Source organism: Thalassophryne amazonica, chromosome 18 (genome assembly GCF_902500255.1).
Source record: "Thalassophryne amazonica chromosome 18, fThaAma1.1, whole genome shotgun sequence".
Taxonomy (NCBI): Eukaryota; Metazoa; Chordata; class Actinopteri; order Batrachoidiformes; family Batrachoididae; genus Thalassophryne; species Thalassophryne amazonica.
Window position 1 is genome coordinate 24,404,420 of NC_047120.1, and position 25,341 is coordinate 24,429,760.

At 42.6% G+C, this 25,341-nt stretch overlaps 1 protein-coding gene across 1 annotated transcript in view; it reads right to left on the reverse strand.

The window, feature by feature from the left end:
• The window catches only part of LOC117530553 (calcium-activated potassium channel subunit alpha-1-like), a 34,588-nt gene extending 11,476 nt beyond the window's left edge, over positions 1 to 23,112 (reverse strand). The window contains exon 1 of the mRNA XM_034193447.1: positions 22,815 to 23,112. Within this exon, the coding sequence (XP_034049338.1) occupies positions 22,815 to 23,048 (234 nt within the window). The 5' untranslated portion in view covers positions 23,049 to 23,112. The remainder of the gene's footprint in view (positions 1 to 22,814) is intronic.
• Positions 23,113 to 25,341: the final 2,229 nt, after the last annotated feature.

The following is a 25,341-nucleotide window of genomic DNA, read 5'->3' on the forward strand; positions in this document are numbered from 1 at the left end:
CATTTCAGAAAGACCTTGAATTAGCAGGTATAATTGTTTCAAAAGAAAACAATAAGTAATGTACTCAACCACCATGGCCTGTATGCACACTCACCAAGCAAGACTTCACTGATGAAGAAAAAGTATGTTGAAGCGCGTTTAAAGTTTGCTGCACAACATTTAGGCAAACCTGTGAAATACTGGGAGAGTATAGTCTGGTCAGATTAGACCAAAATTGAACTCTTTGGATGTCATAATACACACCATACAGGGGGGCGTCTTGAAGCTGTCATTACAAACAAAGGCTTTTGTATGACTTATTAACAGTGGTGGGCACAGCTAACCAAAAAGTTAGCTTTGATAACAGCTAATCAGCTAACTGAAAGGTTATCTTTATAAAGCTAAACCGATAAACCATCCAAAAATTTATCGGAAGCTACAACTAACCGATAAATTACAGATAAATAACCAATAGTTAACTTTCAGTAAACTACTAACAAGCTGACTTAGATTTAACACCACGATCGCTTCTGGTAGCAAGAAAGGTGACCACAAACACAAACAATGAGTCAGCACTTCTGTCTTTGTGCCCACTGCTGGAAGCTCCTGTTTACTACATATTCTGCAGCAATGAAGTAGATGAGAGGAGCTAAGCTCAACCCTCATGGCAGTGCCGCTGTGAGGCAGAGGTCTTGGAAAATAAAGCAGTTTGACTTATGGTTTTGAATTAAAATCAAATTATTATGGATAGAATAACTCCATTAATGTCAATTATGTCATTTGTACAAAGTTAAAATATAACACATATCTTTTAATTTTAAATAATGCACTAATTCTGAAGGTTTGTAACAAACACAGATAGATGCCAAAGGGATTATGTGTAAATGAGCCTCCACTAACACTGATTGGTTGATTCATTCATTCTATGTAAAAACCAACACGTTAATGTGAAGTTACATGTGTGTTGGTATTTAAGTGTGCTTTTGTAAAGTATGCCATTTTATGCATATGTAAAAAAAATAAATAAAAAAAAAGCCATTTGCAAAAGCCAAAAGTCAAGTTGTGTTGGGTGCTCCAGTCCTGCTGATCACAGTGTCAGATGTGGCATTCCTCAGCCTGACATGAGGTAGCTGGAGATCCAAGTGATCAGGCAGGGGTCCACTCTCATCCTGTTCAGTTTGTCCCGGAGCACAAGGGGCTGGATGGTGTTGAAGGCACTCAAGAAGTCCAGTAAGAGAATCCTCACTGTGCCATTTCCCATATCCAGGTGCAAGTGGACTCTGTGTAGCAGGTGGAGGATGGCATCCTCTACACCAACACAACACCCAAAACAAGAATGGTTTTACAAGCGGAGGCCACTAAAATGTTTTCTTTTCTCCTCATCTTTTCTAACTGATTTTTTTACTAGTTTTGCATTTGGCTAGGGTCAGTGTCTCTACTGGTAGCATGGTGCAGTACCTGGACCCTGCAGAGATTGCACAGGTAGTCCAACTCCTCCAGAGTGGCACATAAATACATGCTATTGCCAGAAGGTTTGCCATGTCTCCCACCACTGTCTCAAGAGCATGGAGGAGATTCCAGGAGACAGGCAGTTACTCTTGGACAGCTGGACAGGGCAGTAGAAAGTCCTTAACCCATCAGCCGTACCGGTATCTGCTCCTTTGTGCAAGGAAGAACAGGATGAGCACTGCCAGAGCCCTACAAAAAAAAAACGTACAGCAGGTCACACTGGTGGGTATGTCTCTGACCAAGCAATCAGAAACAGACTTCATGCCGGTGGCCTGAGGGCCCAACGAACTGTAGTGGGCTCCAGCACCGTGGAGCTCGACTCGCCTTTGCTATAGAACACTAGAATTGACAGGTCTGCCATTGATGCCCTGTGCTTTTCACAGATGAGAGCAAGTTCATCCTGAGCACATGTGACTAATATGAAAGGGTTTGAAGATGCTGTGGAGAACATTATGCTGCCTGCAACATCATTCAGCATGACCAGTCCATGAGTCAGTGAAGGTCTGAGGAGACATGTCTCTGGAAGGATGCACAGAACACCACACACTAGAGTCCAGGGGTCTTCAAGTCAAGTCCTCGAGGGCTGATTAAATGGAGAACTTGACTGTATACTGAGGAGGTAATTCAGCCATTTGATTCAGGTGTGTTGGACCAGGGACACATCTAAAAAGGTGTAGGACACTGGCCCTCGAGGACAGGAGTTGAAGACCACTGCACTAGACAACGGCACCCTGACTGCCATTAGGTACTGGGATGAAATCCTTGGACCCATTGTCAGACCCTAAGCTGGTGCAGTGGGTCCTAGGCTCCTCCTGCTGCACAACAATGCCCAGCCTCATGTGGTGAGAGTATGCAGGCAGTTCTTCAAGGATGAAGGAATTGATACCGTTGACTGGCCCCCATGCTCACCTGACCTCAGTCCAAGAGAACACCTCTGGGACATTATGTTTCGGTCCATCTGACACCATCAGGTTGCACCTCAGACTGTCTAGGAGCTAAGTGATGCCTTCGTCCAGATGTGGGAGGAGATCAGGATCATAAGGGTTTTTACAACACATTGTCAGGCATGCATACAAGCATGTGGGGGCCATACAAACTACTAAGTGCCATTTTGAGTTGCTGCAATGAAATTTTGGCCAAATGGACAAGCATCCAGCATAGTTTTTTTTTTTTTTTCGCTTTGATGTTTGGGGTGTCGTTGAATTCAGCCCTCTGTCGGTTGCCAATTTTCATTTCCTTCAAATGTTGCGCCATCCTTTCATTCCTAACACATTACCCAGTCCGCATCAGGAAAGACATCCAGCATGAGCAATAGATATATAAAAGGCCAAGTCCATTTGTCACCAATCTGAATGCATTACTCAAGATGATGTGACAATTAAGTCCCTTTGGAATAATTATCACATGGAAATGTGACATTTCCTTTGACTAACACAACTGTAGTGTGTAGCGCTTTAGCCGAGTACTTAGCTGTTATAATGAATGAAGTAACATTGGTCGTACTGAGGGCCTCGGTGGCATGAAATAGACATAATTGGCTTCACACTGTTATATTGCGGCAAGTTAATGACCAAATCTAAAAATGCACACTAAAAACAGGTTTGCTGCCATTTAGAATGTCAGTAAAGTTCAAAGATTCTCAATCCATGATTCATGGCTTGGTCCAATTATTCTTTAAAGGGTCAGGTCGTTGATTTGATATAAAGGTCACATGCAGGATTTGATGCATTCTCTGTGACGCTGCAGAGCCCATTTTGACATTTTCTTCAATATCTCAGCAAGAATATGTCAACGAATTAATTTATGGGTGAAGCCAGAAATTACTGTGAGGTCTTGATGGGCTTTTATTCCTTCCTGTTTTTTGTTTTTGTTTGTTCGTCTGTTCGTTTGTCACTTTGATTGAAACTTCAACTTTAATGCTTTATGATATCCTTAGAGTTTCAATATGCACACGTATATCCACCCAATTTAAAACAACTCAAAACTTACAATAAACCTAGAAATAAAGCGTAAACAATTTAAAAGCACGTCAGAATTATTTAATTGTATTTAAAAGGCCTACTACGGTGTGGTGGGGCAGCAAGCTGAAGGCAGCTGACACGAATAGACTCAACAAGATCATCAGGAGAGCTGGCTCTGTCCTGGGGGTTGAGCTGGAGTCTGTGGTGGAGGTGTCAGAGAGGAGGATGCTGAGGAAACTGCGCAGCATCCTAGAGAACACCTCCCACCCCCTGCATGCCACACTGACATCCTGTCAGAGTACCCTCAGTCATAGGCTGAGACCACCAAGGTGCACCACAGAATGCCACAAGAGGTCTTTTCTACCTGTGGCAATCAGAGTTGTATATTCCTCCCACTTCTGCAGGATGAATACATAAAGAAAAGAGTTATTCAGTGACTCTGAGTTATGTGCAATATTGTTGAACATCTTGTGCAAATGTCTTCCAGTCATTTTGCATAAATTTGTTGCACTTATTGTTAAAATAACATTGTTCACTGTTTACTCATTAGGCAAGGTGTAGCAAAGGTGTTCACTTTTTTAGCCACAGACATTTCAAATATTTTTTAGTTGTCATCATACTTGTCACCCCACCCCTTTGTAAAATCCTGGCTCTATCCCTAGTCATTTAGCTAGTTAGGCAGGATGACAGCTCAAAACATTATTTTTAATGGAATTTAGCAGAGATGTAAGTTTTGAGCAAAAGAAAATGCTTATTCAATTCTGAAAGGGGCCTTTTAGTATTGGTCCTGATTCCTTGGATCCTATCATTGATCTTTCTGAGCCTGTGTCCTTTGATCCTGTAATGAGGATTGCAGAACTAATGAGCAATCCTCATTACAGGATCAAAGGACAACAGACGGGTCAACAATCAATGATGAACACACATTCTCCTCTGTAAGGTTAAAAACCCAGAGTATCAATTAAACTATGTAGGATAGCTGCCAAATGGTCTGACTTTTGTGTTCTCACGCCAAAAGGGGTTTTACAAGATTGTTTCAGTTTCTCATCGACTTGCACACTTTGCCAACATAATTTTAATAATTAGGCCTGTGCCAAAAAGAAGTCAGGTGTAAGAATGTTAAATGGTTTTCAGCATATTGCATTAAGTTCAACATTGTATCAAATGTGCTTCATCTATCATTGGTATCAGCAGCCCAATCTGCATCACTATGAGCTTGTATACTTGGGTTCTCTTCACTCCTTCTGTTACACAACTTTTTGCTGCTTGTACCTTTGAGATATCTTAATATGTTCTTAACTGTACCCCAATGGCTGTTCAGTAGGTTTAGTAAAGTGTACTGTGACAATTTCCTTGCTACAAACCTTAAATTAGGTCTCATGTGTTATGTGTCGGACGCAGGACGGAGAACCGAACAGCATTTGAAGGACCCAGTATGAAATAAGCAGAGCACGGTACAAAGGATAACAAAATTTAATGACATAACAGTGACGTGCTAAATACAACAAATGAGTGCGCGGTCTGCGAGGTGGAGATGACGGTGTGCTCCCAGCAGCACTAACGGTCCGGAACCAGAAACAGTTCGGACCCAAGGACCCCGCCGACACCCCCCAGGTGGCCGCGACAAACCGAGTCTGTGAAAGAAGAACCATCATGTGAGTCCACACTCCACACACAGAGAGACCACTCAAAGGTGTACATAAACAGCAAACACTTCCTGGCTTAATTACTAATCAGCTTCCCACCCTGCAGGCATGGAACACCCTGTTCACCTACTCAACTGCAGTGGAAGCTGATTAAACGACTAACATAACAGCTCAATATAATAAGGTGTGAGGGACACCACATTTACTGACTGTACTAATGTTAGTCACAAAACCTAACATACCTCAGGAAGTGTGCTGACGAGCGTGAGACCTCACCCCCTCCTCTTTCACAGACCATGGCATCAAACCTGGACGTTCTCTGCATCCATAATGATGAGATGGCTCTCAAGACGACGATCTCACCCGTCTGGTCACAAGGTCGAGTCTCTGGCAAATACACACTGTGTACTCCAGACTTAAATGCCACCATGCTCCAATCCGTGTAGATGCACCACAGCTGTGAGTCCTGACGAGCTGCACATGATCAGCCTCAGGTGATCAGGGTGAGGTCCTGATAACTCAGCCACACAGCCACTCAGTCCTAAACGCGTGCCACCTGGAAGGAAAAACAAAAGACAGAAAACAGAAGACAAACAAAAGCCAGCCAGGCACGCCAGGCACCCCAGCCACAACATCATGCAGACAGTTGCCTGTACTAGAAAAAATGCCCAGTTTTTCTCAAAGTCTCTCACTGACAGTGTTGCCACAGTTACTTTGAAAAAGTAATCCAAATACTGATTACTCCTTGAAAAAGTAACTTAGTTACTTTATTGATTACTCAATTGTAAAAGTAACTAAGATAGATTACTAGTTACTTTTTTAGTTACTTTCCCCCCGCCGACAACAACCCTCTGCCACCTCAACATGACAATGATACTTGTTTTGCCAAAACTCACTTTATAGTCACCCTTTCTTGACTTCAATGACAATAAATACTTGTTTTATAAAAAGTAAAATAAAGACCTCTTTCTTGACCTCATATTTAACTGTTGACAGCACTGTAACAGTAAAACTTGCAATTTCTAACCTACATTGTTTATAAATGTAACTGTTAAATTATTTCTAACATTTTTCTAACAATTAAATTCTCTCGAAACATTTTACTTGTCAAAATTATTATTATAAGTAGTATTAGTAGTTGTAGTAAAAAAAAGGCTTCAAAACTGGACCTTTAATCTAGGGGTGTTGTGGGGGGCACATCCTTGCCCCATGCCCCCATTCCATCTGGATTCACCCCTGCTTTGGCGTTTGAGCACAAAGAATGGATAACATTTATTTATGCAGAAAACATGACCAAATTTACAGGTAAGAAAGTCTTATTGCGTTTTCACATCATGTGGTCCTCAGAAAGAGAGTTTAGTTGCATTTGTGTGGAAAATAGTGTTAGTTGTTAACGCGTCGTGGAGGATCAGCTGTTTTTAACAAGCAGATACGGAGCAGCTCAGCTCAGAACTCTAAATAAAGGAGAAAAAAAAGCATAAAATGTCTTTGTAAAGCTCAGTGCAGGTGTGCTGTTGTCATTGTGCTTTAAGAGGTGAGGATGAGTCGGAGCTGCTGCAGAAAACAGCGGATGAAAAGCTCACAGCTCGCTGAAAGTGGGCAGTTCAGTCGAACCCCGACCTCCTGCCCACGGACCAAGTTTAATGCTGCTATCGACCCACAATGAAAAATAATAGTAACGCACAGTGACATGGAGAAGTAACTTTAATCTGATTACTGATTTGGAAAGATTAACGCGTTAGATTACTCATTACTAAAAACAGTGGTTAGATTAGAGTAACGAGTTATTAAGTAACGCGTTACCGGCATCACTGCTCACTGATCACTTTGTCATATTGTTTCTCTTGTGTATACGCAGTGGTCAACTTGGTTCTGTGCAAAATAGTTATTGGTTAAACACTTGTGTCAAACCTTGTTCCAAATCCTACCTGATTGCGTCAATCCATACAATGATCTTTGTAGTTTGCATACCAACCTGTCACTCGTGGACGAATTAACCTTGTATCCTTCTGGCTGTTCTATGTAGATTTCGCAATCTATTGGTGCATTCAAGTAGGCTGTTTTTACATCCATTTGGTGCAAAATCATAACGTTATTTTAACCTTAGCTGCAGAATCAGTGGGTCCCGTGATTTACCCAGACTGACTGCAAATATGAGTAAATTAAGTATTTTTATTTATTTTTTGGTGGGTTTTTTGTGGCATTTTGTAAATGTGCTCCACCGTCAAAACGTACCCCTGTGAGCAAATCAAGCGTACTTCTCTTCTTATATTGGACATACATACATACATATATACATCCAGAGAGAGAGAAAGCTGATAGTGGAGCAGCTTAACTACAATTTCCATAACAATTGTGGATTTTGTGATAAAAGCATCAAATTTGGCATACATATTCTAAATTAATTTTTTTTTTATTTTCAGATATGGAGCCATCCTGGAGCTGACCTCTAATAAGCTACAGGGTCAATAAAGAATTACACAGGGGTCACAATTTTAAAATGCTCCAGTCGTGTTGAAAACTATACCACATTATTTGTCTGATCATAACAATTCCAAAAAGGTATAGTTTAGATGATCTATACCTGAATGTTCTGGAGTTATGAGGTTAAAACAGCAAAAATGGTGGCAAAGGTCAATTTTAGTTTGTACAGGGGTCAAAACTTAAAGTTGCTCCAATTTTGTTAAAAAAAAAAAATGATGCAAATTATTGGTTGACTTAATAGCATTTTAAAAAGGAATAGTTTGCACCATCTGTCATGCTCAGTTATCGTGTTACGATGTAACATATGTCACATGTCATAGAATTGTTTGACCTTTACTTTGAAGACCAAGCATTCAACACAGTCAAACCTATTTAATTTTTTTAATCCTTTTATTTGACCCCTGTGTAATATTACAGGGAATGTTGTCATCATCCAATGCATGATGGAAATTCCTCAGCTTTTGAAAAGCAGTGGCATATATATTCTAAATTGAGTCGATAATAGATAAATGAATCCATCGCCTTCAGTTTAACATGATGACTCAGAAACGAAGAATGTCTGAGAACAAACTTGTAATGTCTGATGGCCTTTAATACACAAGATCAATCAAAAAGCCACTTTGATGGGTGAAAGTAAAAAAAAAAAAAGTGCCCCCTGTGTAATTCTTTAATGACCCCTGTAGCTCATTAGAGGTCAGCTCCACGATGGCTCCATATCTGAAAATAAACAGTTAATTTAGAATATGTGTACCAAATTTGATGCTTGGGGCATTTTTTTTTTTTTTTTTTGGGGCGATGCCTTCAGTTTATCTGTTATCATTTATCTATTATCGACTCGTGTTTTAGAATATATACATCACTGCTTTTCCAAAGCTGAGGAATTTCCATCATGCATTGGATGATGCTATTACTCCCTGGAACAAGATCTGACATGTACAGCAGATGGCAGAAAGGAATATTACATAAGCAAAACAAACTTGCATTTTGAATTCATATACTGCATAAACGTTATCTATAATGTATGCAGTTTTTCTTAGTTATACTCCAATTTAATTCAGACAGTTACAAGATAATGCTGGGTTAGGTCATCTTGAACCGCTTATGCAGGTTTGGGTCACTCCAGCAGGGAAACCCAAACTTCCCTTTCCAGGGCCACATTAACCACCTCTAACTGGGGGATCCCAAGCTGTTCCCGGGCCAGAGTGGAGATATAATCTCTCCACCTAGTCCTGGGTCTTCCCTGGGGTCTCCTCCCAGATGGACATGCCTGGGAGGCACCTAGGGGGCATCCTTACCAGATGCCTGAACCACCTCAGCTGGCTCCTTTCAATGCAAAGGAGCAGCAGCTCTTCTCCGATCTCCCCACGAATTCGGAGGGTGGCTGGTGTTTCCAGCCACCCTCAGCTCCCTTTTCGTCACAACAGTACAGCAGAGCGAATGCAATACCACTCCTGCTGCACCAATTCTCCAGCCAATCTCATGCTCAATTGTCCTCTCACTCGTTAACAAGACCCCGAGGTACTTGAACTCCTTTACTTGGGGCAAGACCTCATTCCCTACCCGGAGTAGGCAATCCACCGGTTTCCTGCTGAGAACCATGACTTCAGATTTAGAGGTGCTGATCCTCATCCCACCTTCTTCACCCTCGGCTACGATCTGACCAAGTGAGTGCTGGAGGTCACAGACTGATGAAGCCAACAGGACCACATCATCTGCAAAAAGTAGTGATAAGACCTTCAGCCCACCCAAATGAAGACCCTCCTCCCCTTGACTATGCCTCGATATCCTGTCCATGAATATGACAAACAGGATTGGTGACAAGGTGCAGCCCTGGCAGAGTTCAGCCCCCACCGGAAACAAGTCCGAACATAGCTCTGACTTTGTAAATACAGAGACTGGATGGGCCTCAGAAGGGCACCCTCACTCCATACTCCCTGATCATATGCCTTCTACAAGTCCACAAGTCACATGTAGACTGGATGGGCATACTCCGAGGCACCCTCCAGGATCCTTGTGAGTGTGAAGAGCTGGTTGCTTGTTCCATGGCCAGGACAGAACCCACATTGTTCCTCTTCAATCTAAGGTTTGACTATCAGCTGAACCCTCCTTTCCAGCACCCTGGAGTAGACTTTACCAGGGTGGCTGAGTAGTGTGATACCTACACACACACTCTCTGGTCCCCTTTTTAAAATATGGGGACCACCACCCCAGTTTGCCACTCCTTAGGCACTGTCCCAGGCCTTCACGGAATGTTGACAGTCCCTTCACACACAGAGCTTTCAGCATTTCTGGATGAATTTCATCAACCCCCGGGGCTTTTCCACTGTGGAGTTGTTTGACTACCTCACTGACTTCCACCAGGGAAATTGATGATGATCCCCCATCAGCCTCCAGCTCTGCCTCTAATACAGAGGCTGCTCCAGTCTGATGCAGGAGCTCCTCAACATGTTCCTTCCAGAGACTGATTACCTACTCACTTGAGGTCAACCGAGTCCCATCCTTACTATATACAGATTGGATGGTTCCCTATTTTCCTTTCCTGAAGTGCCACACGGTCCTCTAAAAGCACCTTGGTGCCGAACGGAAATCCTTCTCCGTGGTTGCTCCCTCAGAGTAGAGGCTGCTTTCGGCCCTGTCGGTACCTTGTAACTACCTCTGGAGTCCTCTGGGATAAAAGACTCTGACATCTTTCCTGACCACCAGTGCCTACCATGGTGTTTGAGGGTGACTGCCCCTTGAGCTACCTAAGACTTTCAGGCCACAACTTCCCGCTGCAACTTCAGCAATGGAAGCTTTGAACATTGCCCATTCTGGTTCAATGTCCCCAACCAGGTCTGTCCAAAGTCCTCCCTATCTTCTGATCCAACTCACCACCATATGTTGATCAGTGAACGGCACTGTCCTTATCTTTAGCCAAGTGTCCAGAACATGCAGCCTCAGATCAGATGACACGATCACAAAATCAATCATCAACCTTCGGCATAGGGTGCTCTGGTACCATCTACACTTATTTTTTTTCTACTTTTTATTTATCACATTTTCAAGGAACATTTTCAGAACAAAAAAAAAATTAAAAAAAACTTATTTCCTTCGTTAACAGGACTCATAAATATATACACACCATTTTCTCCATTGTTTTTCTCCTTGGTCTTTTTGGAGTCTTATCAAGTACGTCATTTGTTCTACAGTATGTAGCTGATTAACAATGTTAAGAAATATTTTATGGAGCCAATGTTTTGTGATTGTTTTTTACATGCTGCCAGCAAAATCTTAAAGAAATCATTCGCATTCATACACCCAGGGATGATTCCAAGATAAAGAGTTGTAAAAGTCATGCAAATATTAAAACCTAATACCTTTGGTATAATTCTTGTCACCTTACCCCAGAAAACCTGGATAATAGGGCAGGACCATAATATGTGTGTGTGATCAGCCATAACCTCTCCACATTCCCTCCAGCAATTGTATTGGGTGCCACTTTGTTTTGATTTCTGTTTAGGAGTGAGGAAGAATCATATCAGGTTCTTCCAGCAAAAGTCCCTCTAAGTCTTTGAATTTGTGGAGGATGCCTGTGTTTTCCAGGCACTCAACCACATGTCCCGTGTTATTTCCATGTCTAGTTCTCTTTCCCAACTTTGTTTGGTACCATGTACGCTTATGAGCATCCTTCTGTTCGAACGTGGTGTTCATTACAGACAGTACGTGACTAGCCAACCTGGTCTCATGGCAAGTCGTGATTCAGAAGCACGAAATATACATTAATCTATTGGTTTGTGATATTATGACGAAAAGTGCCTCATTTTCATCACGGCAGCACAAATTCATTCTAATTCATTCCGTGATGGCTGCACAAAATTAAAAGTGAAGCGGGGGAGTCGGGGGTGGTTATGGTTAGGGTGAGGGGAAAGAGTAAGATTAGGTTATGGTTAAGGTTAGGGTCGGGGTAGGAGTAGGGTTAGTAATAGTGAGTTAAAAAACACCCCGTCACAAAAATTTGACTCATTTCATTACGGGAGCACGAAATAAAAAACGTGAGACTCGGTTGGACTAGCAGAGATGTCCAATAACAAACAACTGCTCAGGTTTAGATCATGGAGGCCGTTCCTGCCAATCACGCCTCTCCAGTATATCTGTCATTGCCCACATGTGTGTTAAATATCCCAGCAGAGCAATGGAGCCCCATGCGGGTCTCCAGCCAGGGACTCCAAGAGAGCCAAATACTCGAAACTGCTGTTCAAAAACAAACGACAGTCAGAGTCCCCCCGCCCCCAAAGCAACCTGGTGGCAGAGGGAGGTGACCCTCTCATCTTCCAAGGTAAATTCCTACACGGTGGGGCTTATCAGTATCCCCGCACCCGCCCGGACCTCACACTCTGGGCAATTCCAGAGAAGAATAAAGTCCAATCCCTATCAAGGAGAATGGTTCCAGAGCCGAGGCTGTGAGTGGAGGGGAGGCCCATCACATCTAACTGATAGTGCTCCACCTCCTGCGCAAGCTCTGGCTCCTTCCTCCATATCGAGGTGATGTTCCACACCCCTAGAGCTAGCCCCTGCCACCCGAGCCTGATCGATCAAGGCCCTCGACTTTCAGTGCCACCCATGGGACAATGCACTTGATCCCAGCGGTTCCCCTTGCACGTGGTGAACCCACAGGGTGGAGATGGAAAGTCCACGTTGACTCTTTGGGCTGAGCTCGAGCAGGCTCCGTGGCAATCCCAGCCACCAGGCATTCACTGATCCATCCAAGCCTGGCTTCAGACGGGGGGCCCCCAGGCTTCCTCCGGGCCGCGTCGCATTCCTTATGCCTCATTTGTACAAGATGATACTATTTATTGTTTTTGAGTTCCTGTGTTCGTCTTGAGGGGATGACTCAGTTATCTAACTAGCAATCACTCATTCACTGCATCATACAAGCTACAGGCCTTTATTCAAAGCCCAGGAAAAACCAAACCAACCAGACAAAAAACATCATATTGGGGATAAATCCCAACCCCGGGTAGACGGCTGCACATCATCAGCACTCTGAGTTTGGAACACGATGTAGATGCTGTCGCCGCTTCTCGTCCTCTCATTGTGAGAACGTTGCCGTTAATAATGGGCCAAATTTATTTTCTTCCCTCCTGACAAAAGCAGTCATTCATCACAGCTGCACAAGTGGTGAGCGTCATCGATAACTATCAGAGCAGGGAGGCGTAGTCTGAGAAGCAAACGGGGGAAACAAACTGAAAATCAGAGCAGGAGGAAAGAGATTATCAGCTCCCATCTCGCAACAATGCAGCAAAAGCTCCATGTTTGGGCTGCTAAAGACATGCACAGACTGTGGAGGAGGTGGGAGGTGTTCCTACAACACGCAGACTTACTCTTACTCGCATTTACTAACTAGTTGCTTAGCAACAAAATAACATACACACAGTACATACAGTATTGTAGGTGACCGACTCGGTGGTTCTGTAAGGGGGGGGGGGGGGGGGGGGGGGCAAAAGGCAGCGATGGAATGATTGGATGTGAAAGCACAAGCCGCCAGCGGCCGACTGTCAGTGGTGCTCTGCAGGAGTATATCTGAATAAAAAACGAGTCCAACTCTGTTCACAAACGTACAAGGTGCGTCGAATCAGCAGCAAACTCCTGCACGGATCAGCTTAGAAATGAAACGTGAACACAACCTACATCTCCTGTTCAGGCTGTCGCAGCTTAACAAAATATTAAGTGACAAACTACCATATTGGCCCTAATATAAGACTGCCCTGATTATAAAACTACTACCTCCTTTTTCCGAGATATATTTTTGGAAAAACACTTTCTGGAGGCCAAGCCTTGGTTTTTTGGGAAATGAAAATGCTTTTATTTGAAAATAATGCTCAATAAAAGCAAATTGAGGTTGGATTGCATGAATCAGTAGTACAGCAGTGGAATAATCAGTGTCTATTGCCATTTCTCTGTTCAAGTCAATCAATTCTCCAGAGGCAGAAGTTCCTCCACTAGTGCTGCATTCTTGGACATGGAGGCGGGTGGTACACAGGTGTCATAGCCATCACTGATGAACAGTGCGAACAGTGTGATATGGGTTGTCAAAAATGGATAAATTGCACCAATGAATCCCATGCCAGAAATATTTTTAATGATATCAATAAAAAAACACCACCAAGAAAATAATGACATAACATCCATAATCAGTAATTATTTGGAGACATGTGGAGGTCGAATCAGCCCTACAAGGCTGAGATGATCACAGGTCAGCTTTTTCCTTTTCTGCTGAGCTCCACATGAGTTGAAATACTAAATACTTTAATACTTTTCTTATAGGTTTAAACCCTGAAAAGACCCATCAGTGTCTCCTTTATTTTCACTTGAAGTCCCCACAGCAGATCAAAGGTGCATCTACATGTTGATTTGGTATCGGTTTTATGTAGGACGCCCTTCCGGATGTAATTCCATATTAGAGAATTAGCAGGGGAGGGTTTGATCAATTTGTTTAACATTTAAAACTCTGCAAAAATCTTTTGCTGAATGAAGTTTTGCATCCAGATTTTAACTTTGAAGGTGTTGTGGCTGGCGTGCCTGGCTGGCTTTTGTTTGTCTTTTGTTTCTGTCTTTTGGTTTTCCTTCCAGGTGGTGCGCATTTGAGACTGAGTGGCTGTGTGGCTGAGATATCAGGACCTCACCCTGATCACCTGCGGCTCGTCAGGACTCACAGCTGTGGTGCATCTACACGGATTGGAACATGGTAGCATTTAAGTCTGGAGTACACAGTGTGTATTTGCCAGAGACTCGACCTTGTGACCAGACAGGTGAGATCGTCGTCTCTAGAGCCATCTCATCATCAGTGGATGCAGAGAACGTCCAGGTTTGATGCACGGTCTGTGAAAGAGGAGGGGGTGAGGTCTCACGCTCGTCAGCACACTTCCTGAGGTACGTTAGATTTTGTGACTAACATTTATACAGTCAGTAAATGTGGTGTCCCTCACACCTTGTTATATTGAGCTGTTATGTTAGTCGTTTTAATTAGCTTCCACTGCAGTGAGTTTGTGAACTGGATGTTCCATGCCTGCAGGGTGGGAAGCTGATTAGTAATTAAGCCAGGAAGTGTTTGCTGTTTGTACACCTTTGAGCGTTCTCTCTGTGTGTTGAGTGTGGACTCACAAGATGATTTCTTCATTCACAGACTCGGTTTGTCGCGGCCACCTGGGGGGTGTCGGCGGGGTCCTTGGGTCCGAACTGGTTCTGGCTCCGAACCGTTAGCGCTGCTGGGAGCGCACCGCAATCCACCACGCCAGACCGCGCACTTTTATATTTATCACATCACTGTTATGTTTATTAAACTCTGTTATCCTTTGTACCGTGCTCTGCTTATTTCATACTGGGTCCTTCAAACGCTGGTCGGTTCTCTGGGCTGCGTCCGACACATAACAGAAGGAGTGCATTTGTAAAACTGTCCAGATTAAACTCTTGCTCAAATAAATTGTTAAAGGAGTCATATCATGCAAAACCAGTAATGCATTACCATTAATAGTGATATTAATTTTAGGCCACATCGCCCACCTCTTCTTAAACTCAGAGTTATTGGTAGTAATAAGAGGCAGCTGTTGAGTTCTGAGGACGATGAAGGCAGAACTACATGGTGCACAATGTGGAATGATTCTGCTGATCCTCTTGACAAATAAACTCTCCTGATGCAGTATTTCAGCAGCAAAAATTATGTGGGGCCACTGTTGAAATAAAATATTTTGGTGGGGGGGGGGGGGGGGGCAAGAGTTCTTCTGGTGTATGAGCAGAAAGCCAAGGACTCCTGGGAGAACCATAAATAATTGAGATTGTGTTGTTTTGTGAAGGCTTGTGCTGGTTCATGTGCTGATGTTGGTCAATTTGTGCAGATACGTGACAAATATTCAAATGTACAAGAATATTATGTGGCACCTTGAGTAGAAATTGTACCTCACATCATGACTGTTGCCTGTTGTGGGTAGTTGTTAATAAGTAGTATCGCATGAGAGAGACACTCCTGTCACCACCTACTGTTGTATACGCATATGACATGTCCTTGTCTAATTGTAAGACTACCCCATATTTTTCATAAGTATTTCCAGAGGGAAAAACAGTGTACTCAGGCCAAAATAGAACTGTAATCAATTATTCGTGCAGTGGGCATTTATGGCGCTAGTCAGTTCTCTAGTAGCATATTCTCAAATGTGACATTGAACTGCTTTTCCTCTGTTAAATGTTGTGAACTGGAGTATTTTTGGCTTTGTATTCAGGGTGTAAATGACTCAGTCCAGTGACTCAGTCAACATTAATTCTCTCAGCGAAGATGCAATGCCTCAGAGTCTCACTCACTACTCAAGACTTCGTTTAATTACAGGTACAGAAAGAAGTGGTGGCGGTAAGAGAGTGAAATACCTGCAATTCACATGTTTGACAGAGTCATGCAAATTAATGTTTTGTGATTCAGTGATACCATAACATATGGTTCTATGGGACTTTGACATTTGATCAGTTATGTTAAAAATGTAACCACATCATCCATAATTAATACACATCTTAGGGCTGGGCGATATGGCAGAAAATATTAACACTATATGTTGCTGCTGTGTGAGTGTCAAGGCTTTTATTTTGAAAGGTCAGGAGAGGATTTGTGTGTTTCTCCTTGCATAAATGTATGGTCATGCATGTCCAGTTCTACCTTGGTATTTCAAATTGAAGCCTCACCCTTTTTTTTTAAAAAACAATTTCCTCAGCTTTAGAGAATGATGAGTGCTAACTTTCAGTTTGTGTGTGTCTCTCCGTCCATCCATCCGTCCGTCCAGAGTGAAGCCCGGCTGACTTGACATGTCTTACAGAGTTTATCAGCTGTTTTAAAACATTATCGATTTGTCAAAATTTTTTACATGGAAACAGGGCATATGTTTAAGTCTACATTTTGCAACTGATATTTGGCAGGATTTCATCTCCGTTCATGCAATTCAGATCTAAAATGCATGCGGACAGTAATGACCTCACATCCTATGTAGCCAGGTGGCTTCAAAAATATGAAAGCAAGCTGCTTTCGGTAAGAACATTTCCCAATCTACGTGTTCATGCATTTCAGCCCTCGACTCCACAGCGGCAGTCTGGCCTCACGTCCTGCACAGTCAGAAGACTTCAAACGTACACAAGTCATAGTAATAATGTACTGTGCCGCTTGCATGCTGATGTTAATACCTTTCAGGGTTTGTTATAAACATAATGAAATACAGCATTTTGGGCATAAAACTGACAAAATATAGTTTTTCTACCAAAATCCAAGCATGAAGGTTTTTTTTTTTGGTAAGATTTGCAAAATTACAGCTCATTTTTAATGAAGAGAACATCTGGGGGACTTTCCAGGGCAAATTGTTTTGTTTTTTTTGTTTTTTTGTTTTTTTTCTTTGACGCAATCATGCAGGTGACCTTCAGGAAGTGTGTGTGCACCTGCGCGAGTTTTTGAAATTACCTGTGATCTGACACACTTGCATGATGCACTTTTCCCGGACATGAAGGCCAACATCTGTAAGATTTCTTGTAAATCATTTCAGAGGTGTTATCTGGTTACACAAACGTTTAGATTTAGAAGTGTTTATTTCTCACTACCTTTTACAAAATATATGAGAAACATATTAGATTTATACAGAAATAAGCTGCTTCGGATCATTTTTCACCATCCTTCTTCATTTTGTTCGAGCAAGCTGCCAGCTGATGCCCAGCTGCCTTTTTTACACCAGTTGGCAGCCGCCGTGTCCGTCCCAGCATCCCTTGCACAGATTGGGGGAAGCCCCCACGTGATCTATGCTGTTGCTACCAAATGTAAGTCATAGCATCTGATCGCTTGAATTTCTCCCCTTCAAGGGTAAAAATTCTATATTTTTTCCCCCTGTGACAGTGTGAATTTTTATCATATAGGCAATATCATGTTATGAATTCCTTATTTAAATGCTAAGGAATAAAATTAGTGGTGCCAAAGAAAATTATTTTCATGACTTAAATCTTAAAAAACCCAAAGGCCGTACAGCTTTAAGTGTGCAGAGCTGACTGTGCCGATGTGCCTTTTATTCCAATCTCAGGGATGAGATGAGTCTGTGTGCTTTAATATGTGAGACAGAACACAAAAAACAGAGGACATAAATCTTAAAAAAGGACAGTGGAGCCTGATAACTATTCGGGGTGACAGAAGGGCCGCAGCCGGCCTCAGCCAGATGGTGTCCCAATAGTTTTCAAGCAGAAAATTGAGTGGCAGCAGCGTTCTGCTTTAAACATTCTGAAAATAATTTCCAGGGATTAAACAGAGCAGTGTGAGAGAACGGTTGTGGGACCCACAGCAGCAGCAGCTGATGGCCTCAGGGCCGCCCAGAACGAGCCAAACTATTCCTGACTTTTGGAGACGACTCAAACAAACAGTGCCAAACATTCACCGCAGTGACCAACTGAAACCTCGCGTCCCAACAGGAAAAGGACAAAAGACAGCTGTGATATAAAGCCCACAAAGTAACAGTTCAGTTACACATCAGTAGAATTTAACAGTTTAAATGTTTGATGCTTTGAAATATTAACACACATATACATATATTAACACACACACACACACACACACACAGAGGTGGGCGGATCGATCCTAATATCAATAATATCGATACCAACGCTGGTATCGATATTGAACGATTCTCGTGTAAAAAGATCGATACTCAAGCTTTTTTTCTCCCGCACGCACTGACTGCTGCAGTCTTCTCTCTGTCTGTAAGAGCAGCACTGCGCTGTGTCACACAACATGGAGCAGTGCACCCTTGTATTGTGGTTTGTCAGCCCTCTACCTCAGGAGATTTTAAGTTGTGTTGAGTGATATTTTTTTAAACAAAAATGTTGACCGTAATAATAAAGTATTTTGATGTCAGGTACAATGTTTGGCGAAATTCTATACTAGGTATTTTGGATCCTTTGGATCTATGAAGCTTAAATATGAAAAGGTATTGGTATCGGTATCAGCAATACTGGGCCTGTATTTACTTGGTATCTGATCAATACCAAAATTCCCGGTATCCACCCACCTCTAATACACACACACACATTATATATATATATATATATATATATATAAAATCAGGGCTTCAAGCTGCACTTTTTTCCAGTTGGTTTGATCTGAACAATTTGTATTTTAAGGGTTCTGGTTTTGGGTTGATGTCATAATAAAAAATGCTCCGCTTTTTGAGAGAAAAGCTTGGATCAGCTCTCAAGCCTTATGGTTGTGGAGATTTGCGTTTTAGACAATTCCAATGTGATTTCATGCAGTCTTTATGATGTTATCACATTATTAATCCCATTTGTTTCAAATGATTTCCGGATTAATAGAAATTTTACATCACCTCTCTGCCCTGACTGCTTCCAGAGATATACCAGAAACAAGTATTTTTCTGACTGTATTTTGACTCCCTTTAACCAGGAATTTGCTGGAGAGTGTGTGAGACGTATCATCGAGAGTTGGTATAGATCAATAGTTGTGGACTTTCTTTTTTCAAAATAAAAGCAGAGGTTATTAAGCCCTGTGACTGGTCAGTTTTGTTGGGACACCTCTGTTACAACTTGGCCCACCGACTCCCGTTTGTTGCTCCGGGACAATATACGTTTATCTCAATGGCTGATTTGCAATGATTTCAGGTATAATTATTCATCTCCTAATTGATGAACACACATAATGAAACCAAGGAGGTGGGTCAGCACCACCTGCACACTGCACTGTTCCAACCAACTATGAGAATCCAACAGCTGGGATGGATCCAGTCAACACTTTATTTTGAATTAAATTACTTTTCGGACACAACCCCTCCTGCCTCTCTTGATCGCATCCATATAACTTGAAGCCTGTTTGTAGGGCCACATTTTTCTGAGCAATTATGTGTCACGCAAACCTCAAAATTTGGAAGCTATAACTGATCGGTTCCAGTTGAACCTCCAGGGGAAAAGATTGATGTGGACAGTTGAGAGAGATTTTATCCATTCTCCAGGAATTTACTGTTTTTCTTCAATGAAAAGTGACCAAAGTACCAACTTTATATTTTGTTTGTATATTATCACGCTTCACCGTGTTTGTGCCATAAAAATGGGCATGTTTTCAGTTTTACAGCAACATCAATTCACCACCAAGAATGCCATTATTTGTTGTTGTTGTTGGGGGTTTCCCCATGATGTCACTGGGGATTCCCTTCACATTTCCCCGCACTGGGAAAAATCATGCAGCCAAAAAGAAAGTCCTACGTAGATATAAATCAAACACTGTTCGTTTTCATTGGAGCAGCCGTCATGCCGTGTGAATTTATCACCAAAAGGCAGCGGCTTACAGTGGAAAAACTTTCAAAATTAGAAAACAATCCTGCACACATTCCACAGGCAGACGTAAAGGGGTCATATTATACGATGTATCTACAACCTAATGTGGGTCACCAGCTGTCCTAAAAACAAATATTAAAGTTTATAGCCAAAAATACCACACAAACACCAACAACCCAGCTCTAAACCTGTAATTGGGGCCACTGTGCAAAATCTATTTTAAAATTTGCCATTTAGCTACTAATGGTTGGTGTTTGACTCCCACAATTCTGTATACAGTAGTGCTATGTGACTAAAAAGATTAATCCAGGTTTTGAGTATATTTCTTATTGTTACATGGGAAACAAGGTACCAGTAGATTCAGTAGATTCTCTCAAATCCAACAAGACCAAGCATTCATGCTATGCACACTCTTAAGGCTATGAAGTTGGGCTATTAGTAAAAAAAAAGTAGAAAAGGGGGTGTTCACAATAATAGTAGCATCTGCTGTTGACGCTACAAACTCAAAACTATTATGTTCAAACTGCTTTTTTAGCAATCCTTTGAATCACTAAACTAGTATTTAGTTGTATAACCACAGTTTTTCATGATTTCTTCACATCTGCGAGGCATTAATTTTGTTGGTTTGGAACCAAGATTTTGCTTGTTTACTAGTGTGCTTGGGGTCATTGTCTTGTTGAAACACCCATTTCAAGGGCATGTCCTCTTCAGCATAAGGCAACATGACCTCTTCAAGTATTTTGACATATCCAAACTGATCCATGATACCTGGTATGCGATATATAGGCCCAACACCATAGTAGGAGAAACATGCCCATATCATGATGCTTGCACCACCATGCTTCACTGTGAACTGTGGCTTGAATTCAGAGTTTGGGGGTCGTCTCACAAACTGTCTGCGGCCCTTTGACCCAAAAAGAACAATTTTACTCTCATCAGTCCACAAAATATTCTTCCATTTCTCTTTAGGCCAGTTGATGTGTTCTTTGGCAAATTGTAACCTCTTCTGCAGGTCTTTTATTTAACAGAGGGACTTTGCGGGGGATTCTTGCAAATAAATTAGCTTCACACAGGCGTCTTCTAACTGTCACAGCACTTACAGGTAACTCCAGACTGTCTTTGATCATCCTGGAGCTGATCAATGGGTGAACCTTTGCCATTCTGGTTATTCTTCTATCCATTTTGATGGTTGTTTTCCATTTTCTTCCACGCGTCTCTGGTTTTTGTGTCAATTTTAAAGCATTGGAGATCATTGTAGATGAACAGCCTATAATTTTTTACACCTGCGTATAAGTTTCCCCCTCTCCAATCAACTTTTTAATCAAACTACGCTGTTCTTCTGAACAATGTCTTGAAGGTCCCATTTTCCTCAGGCTTTCAAAGAGAAAAGCGTGTTCAACAGGTGCTGGCTTCATCCTTAAATAGGGGACACCTGATTCACACCTGTTTGTTCCACAAAATTGACAAACTCACTGACTGAATGCCACACTACTATTATTGTGAACACCCCCTTTTCTACTTTTTTTTTACTAATAACCCAATTTCATAGCCTTAAGAGTGTGCATATCATGAATGCTTGGTCTTGTTGGATTTGAGAGAATCTACTGAATCTACTGGTACCTTGTTTCCCATGTAACAATAAGAAATATACTCAAAACCTGGATTCATCTTTTTAGTCACATAGCACTACTATTATTCTGAACACTACTGTATGTGTCTGTAAAAATCCAGCCCAGTCTCATGCTTTTTTTCCCCGTGCCCCTGTAATGAAAAGCACCCCATTTTCTTGAAGCTTTTCTTTTTTTTATTTTACCATTTATAATCTTCCCCCTTCTCCAAACTCTAACCATAATGCATCTCCCTTCCACTAACCCCCCCAGACTCCCCCGTCACGGTATCACAAACCATAGATTAATTTACTTTTTGAGATGCCATCACAAACTGCTGTGAGATTGGGTTGAAAAATTCACGTACTGTTTGCATAATTTAGACCTATAACTGATTATTCTGCACCTTTACTAACTTTCCATCGTTGCTAGCTGTCCCCGGTTCCACTGTATATACCAGCGAGGTGCTATGATGCACTGCTTCATGACCGTCAGATTCAGCAAATTCATTTTTGACACTTTGTCCAAAGCGGAGCGTTGCTACCGCAGCGACAGTTGTTTTTCCGCACTTCAATATTTAACAGCATTTATGGAAAAACTGCATCCTATATACCTACGACATAGCACAAAAACTAGCATTATCGTGCTTTAAGAATTCTGGTATCGACTTGGTACTGAACAATCGGCCCTTGTGACATTCCTACTGTGTAGCTGAAACAGTGTCACACTCGAGGTGAAGACTAAGAGTAAACCAGAAGTCTGTGACATACGTCACAGAAGCATGAGACAAGTGGTTTTATATGGACTTTTTCCCATACAGCAGGAGGATTGCAACATTCACAGGCAAGAAATGCAGTTTTGGGCATTTAACATAAAACCTCAAACATACTCAACTATAAAAGGCAGATTGTTTTTAAGCACAATATGACACCTTTAAGTCGTCTGGATCGCTGCCTTTCTTAAGCAACATTTGACTTCACCGTCATGAAAACTTGTTGGTATGGTGCCAAAAAAAAAAAAAAAAAAGCTGTGCAGGTGGCTTACTGAGAAAAAGTAAATCCAATAAACAAAAATTTTATTTGGCACATTTTCAACAAACCAGCTGTTTAATGGAAACAAATCAAAAGGCGCCACTTTATATTTTAATATGACTTGTTCAAAGTTCACAAAACTAATGAATGAAAAATCTCGGTATTTTTCAAGAAGCTGAAGAAGCAGCTATCCTGCTGAGGTTAAACTATCTTATTGATTAATCCTGATCGGGCGGCCTGTGATTGGCTGACAGCAGCGAGCTGACATACCTTCTTTTTGGTGTTGCAGTGACAGCAGACGGTCCACAGGTACTTCAGAGTTCTCCACAGGAGGATGATGAAGAGACCCCCAAAGAAGGTGACCATGGAGGAGGCGAGGAAAGCCCACCACATCCTCTGCCCGTTACTGTCGCACGGCACGTCCGGTGAGAACGGGATGATCACGCTCATCTTGGAGATGTGGACCGACGGGTCCGGGTTGAATTTCTCCCTGGTTTTCGCCATGACGGCGGGTCTCTCCGATCACCTGGCCGCCTCGGTCGCCGCGGCCCCACGGACGCAGATGTGTGTGGGGTGGATTCAGGCGCGTGGGCGCGCCGTGGGCAGCGTCCGCGGCTCAGCCATGCCGCGCGGCCGCCTCCTCATCTGCCGCGAACCTCCCCGACGCGCACGGTTATTTATGATCGCTGAAATAAATAAGTAAATAAAAGAAAACAAGGCTTCCTTCGGAAACCACTGGCTCAGTGCAGCGCGCCGGAGCCGCGCGTCATCCCGCCGCGGCGCGCGTAAAAAAAAAACAAACAAAAAAAAATAAATCACGAAGTGTCCTGATAACTTGTTTCTTTGTGAGGGTTTGGCAGAGGCGCGCTCGGTGGATCGGCTCTCTGTTGAATGCGCTCCGCACGCAGACGCACAGGATGACGCGCGGCGGATTCACAGGTGTCGGTGGGCGGAGCCTCACCGTGATGCTGCGCGGCAGGTTATTTATAGGGGAGGCATCAATTTTTCACAACTTTGCCGTTACAGCTGTGGTATTTTGAAATGGAAACAGCTTCACATTTATACACGAGGTGGAGCTCAAAATTAAACTTACTTGGGGAAAAAGCCAGTCGCCCAAATATTGTAGTTGTGACATTTAACAGAGGCGGATCTAGAAACAAGTGAAGGGGGGGGTGTGACTTGGGTGCCCAAATGCACCCACTGCACATAATAATAATTAATCTATTTATATGAAATGGAGATTTGCACACTTTGTTTCAATACTGATTTATGATTGTTGAGCACAGATTGTGTGAAGATGCCTGAATGCTGTGTTCCAGACTACAACAAAAAAATCTAAAATATCACTGCAACTTTTATTCTATCAGATTTCATGCCCATGAAAATCACACTCAGCTCTCTCTCTTTGACCCGTCTCAACATGAGTCAAATTTTGTTTTTTTTTTTAACATTTTTATTAACCCTGGTCTGAGGGCATTTTTTTTTTAGACAGTTCACGCGCCTAGCATAAATGTTATTATTGCTGTTAACAGCTCTCCCTGCATCCCACAATCAAGTTTTATGTCTCTTTTTTTCCAGGACAACCTGTGCTTTCAGAATACGAGGTCTGTCAATAAAGTATAGGTCCTTTTTATTTTTTTCAAAAACTATATGGACTTCATATGTTTTTACGTCACACATGCTTGAACCCTCGTGCGCATGCGTGAGTTTTTCCACGCCTGTCGGTGACGTCATTCGCCTGTGAGCACTCCTTGTGGGAGGAGTCGTCCAGCCCCTCGTCAGAATTCCTTTGTCTGAGAAGTTGCTGAGAGACTGGCGCTTTGTTTGATCAAAAATTTTTCTAAACCTGTGAGACACATCGAAGTGGACACGGTTCGAAAAATTAATCTGGTTTTCGGTGAAAATTTTAACGGCTGATACTGTCGCTTTAAGGACTTCCCACGGAACGAGACGTCGTGCAGCGCTCTCAGGCGCCGTCGTCAGCCTGTTTCAAGCTGAAAACCTCCACATTTCAGGCTCTATTGATCCAGGACGTCGTGAGAGAACAGAGAAGTTTCAGAAGAAGTCGGTTTCAGCATTTTATCCGGATATTCCACTGTTAAAGATTTTTTTAATGAAAGACATGCGGATGGGTCCGCGCGTCGGGACGCAGCCGGCGCGGTGGCACAAAATCCAGGCAGCTTTTGATGGCTTTCAGTGGAGTGAGTATCTGAGAAATTGTTTAACAGCTGGACATGTTCCAACTTGTCCTTAAGGCTTCCAACGGAGGTGTTTTTCCTGTGGCGGAGCGTCGCAGCGGCTACGAGCCGACGCTGCAATCCGTCCGCACGTCTTTCATTAAAAAAAATCTCCTTTAACAGTGGAATATCCAGATAAAATGCTGAAACCGACTTCTTCTGAAACTTCTCTGTTCTCTCACGACGTCCTGGATCAATAGAGCCTGAAATGTGGAGGTTTTCAGCTTGAAACAGGCTGACGACGGCACCTGAGAGCGCTGCGCGACGTCTCGCACCGTGGGAAGTCCTTAAAGCGACAGTATCACCTCAAAATCTCTCATCAGCCGTTAAAATTTTCACCGAAAACCAGCTTAATATTTCGAACCATGTCCACTTCGATGTGCTTCACAGGTTTAGAAAAAATTTTGATCAAACAAAGCGCCAGTTTCTCAGCAACTTCTCAGACAAAGGAATTCCGACGAGGGGCTGGACAACTCCTCCCACAAGGAGTGCTCACAGGCGAATGACGTCACCGACAGGCGTGGAAAAACTCAAGCATGCGCACGAGGGTTCAAGCATGT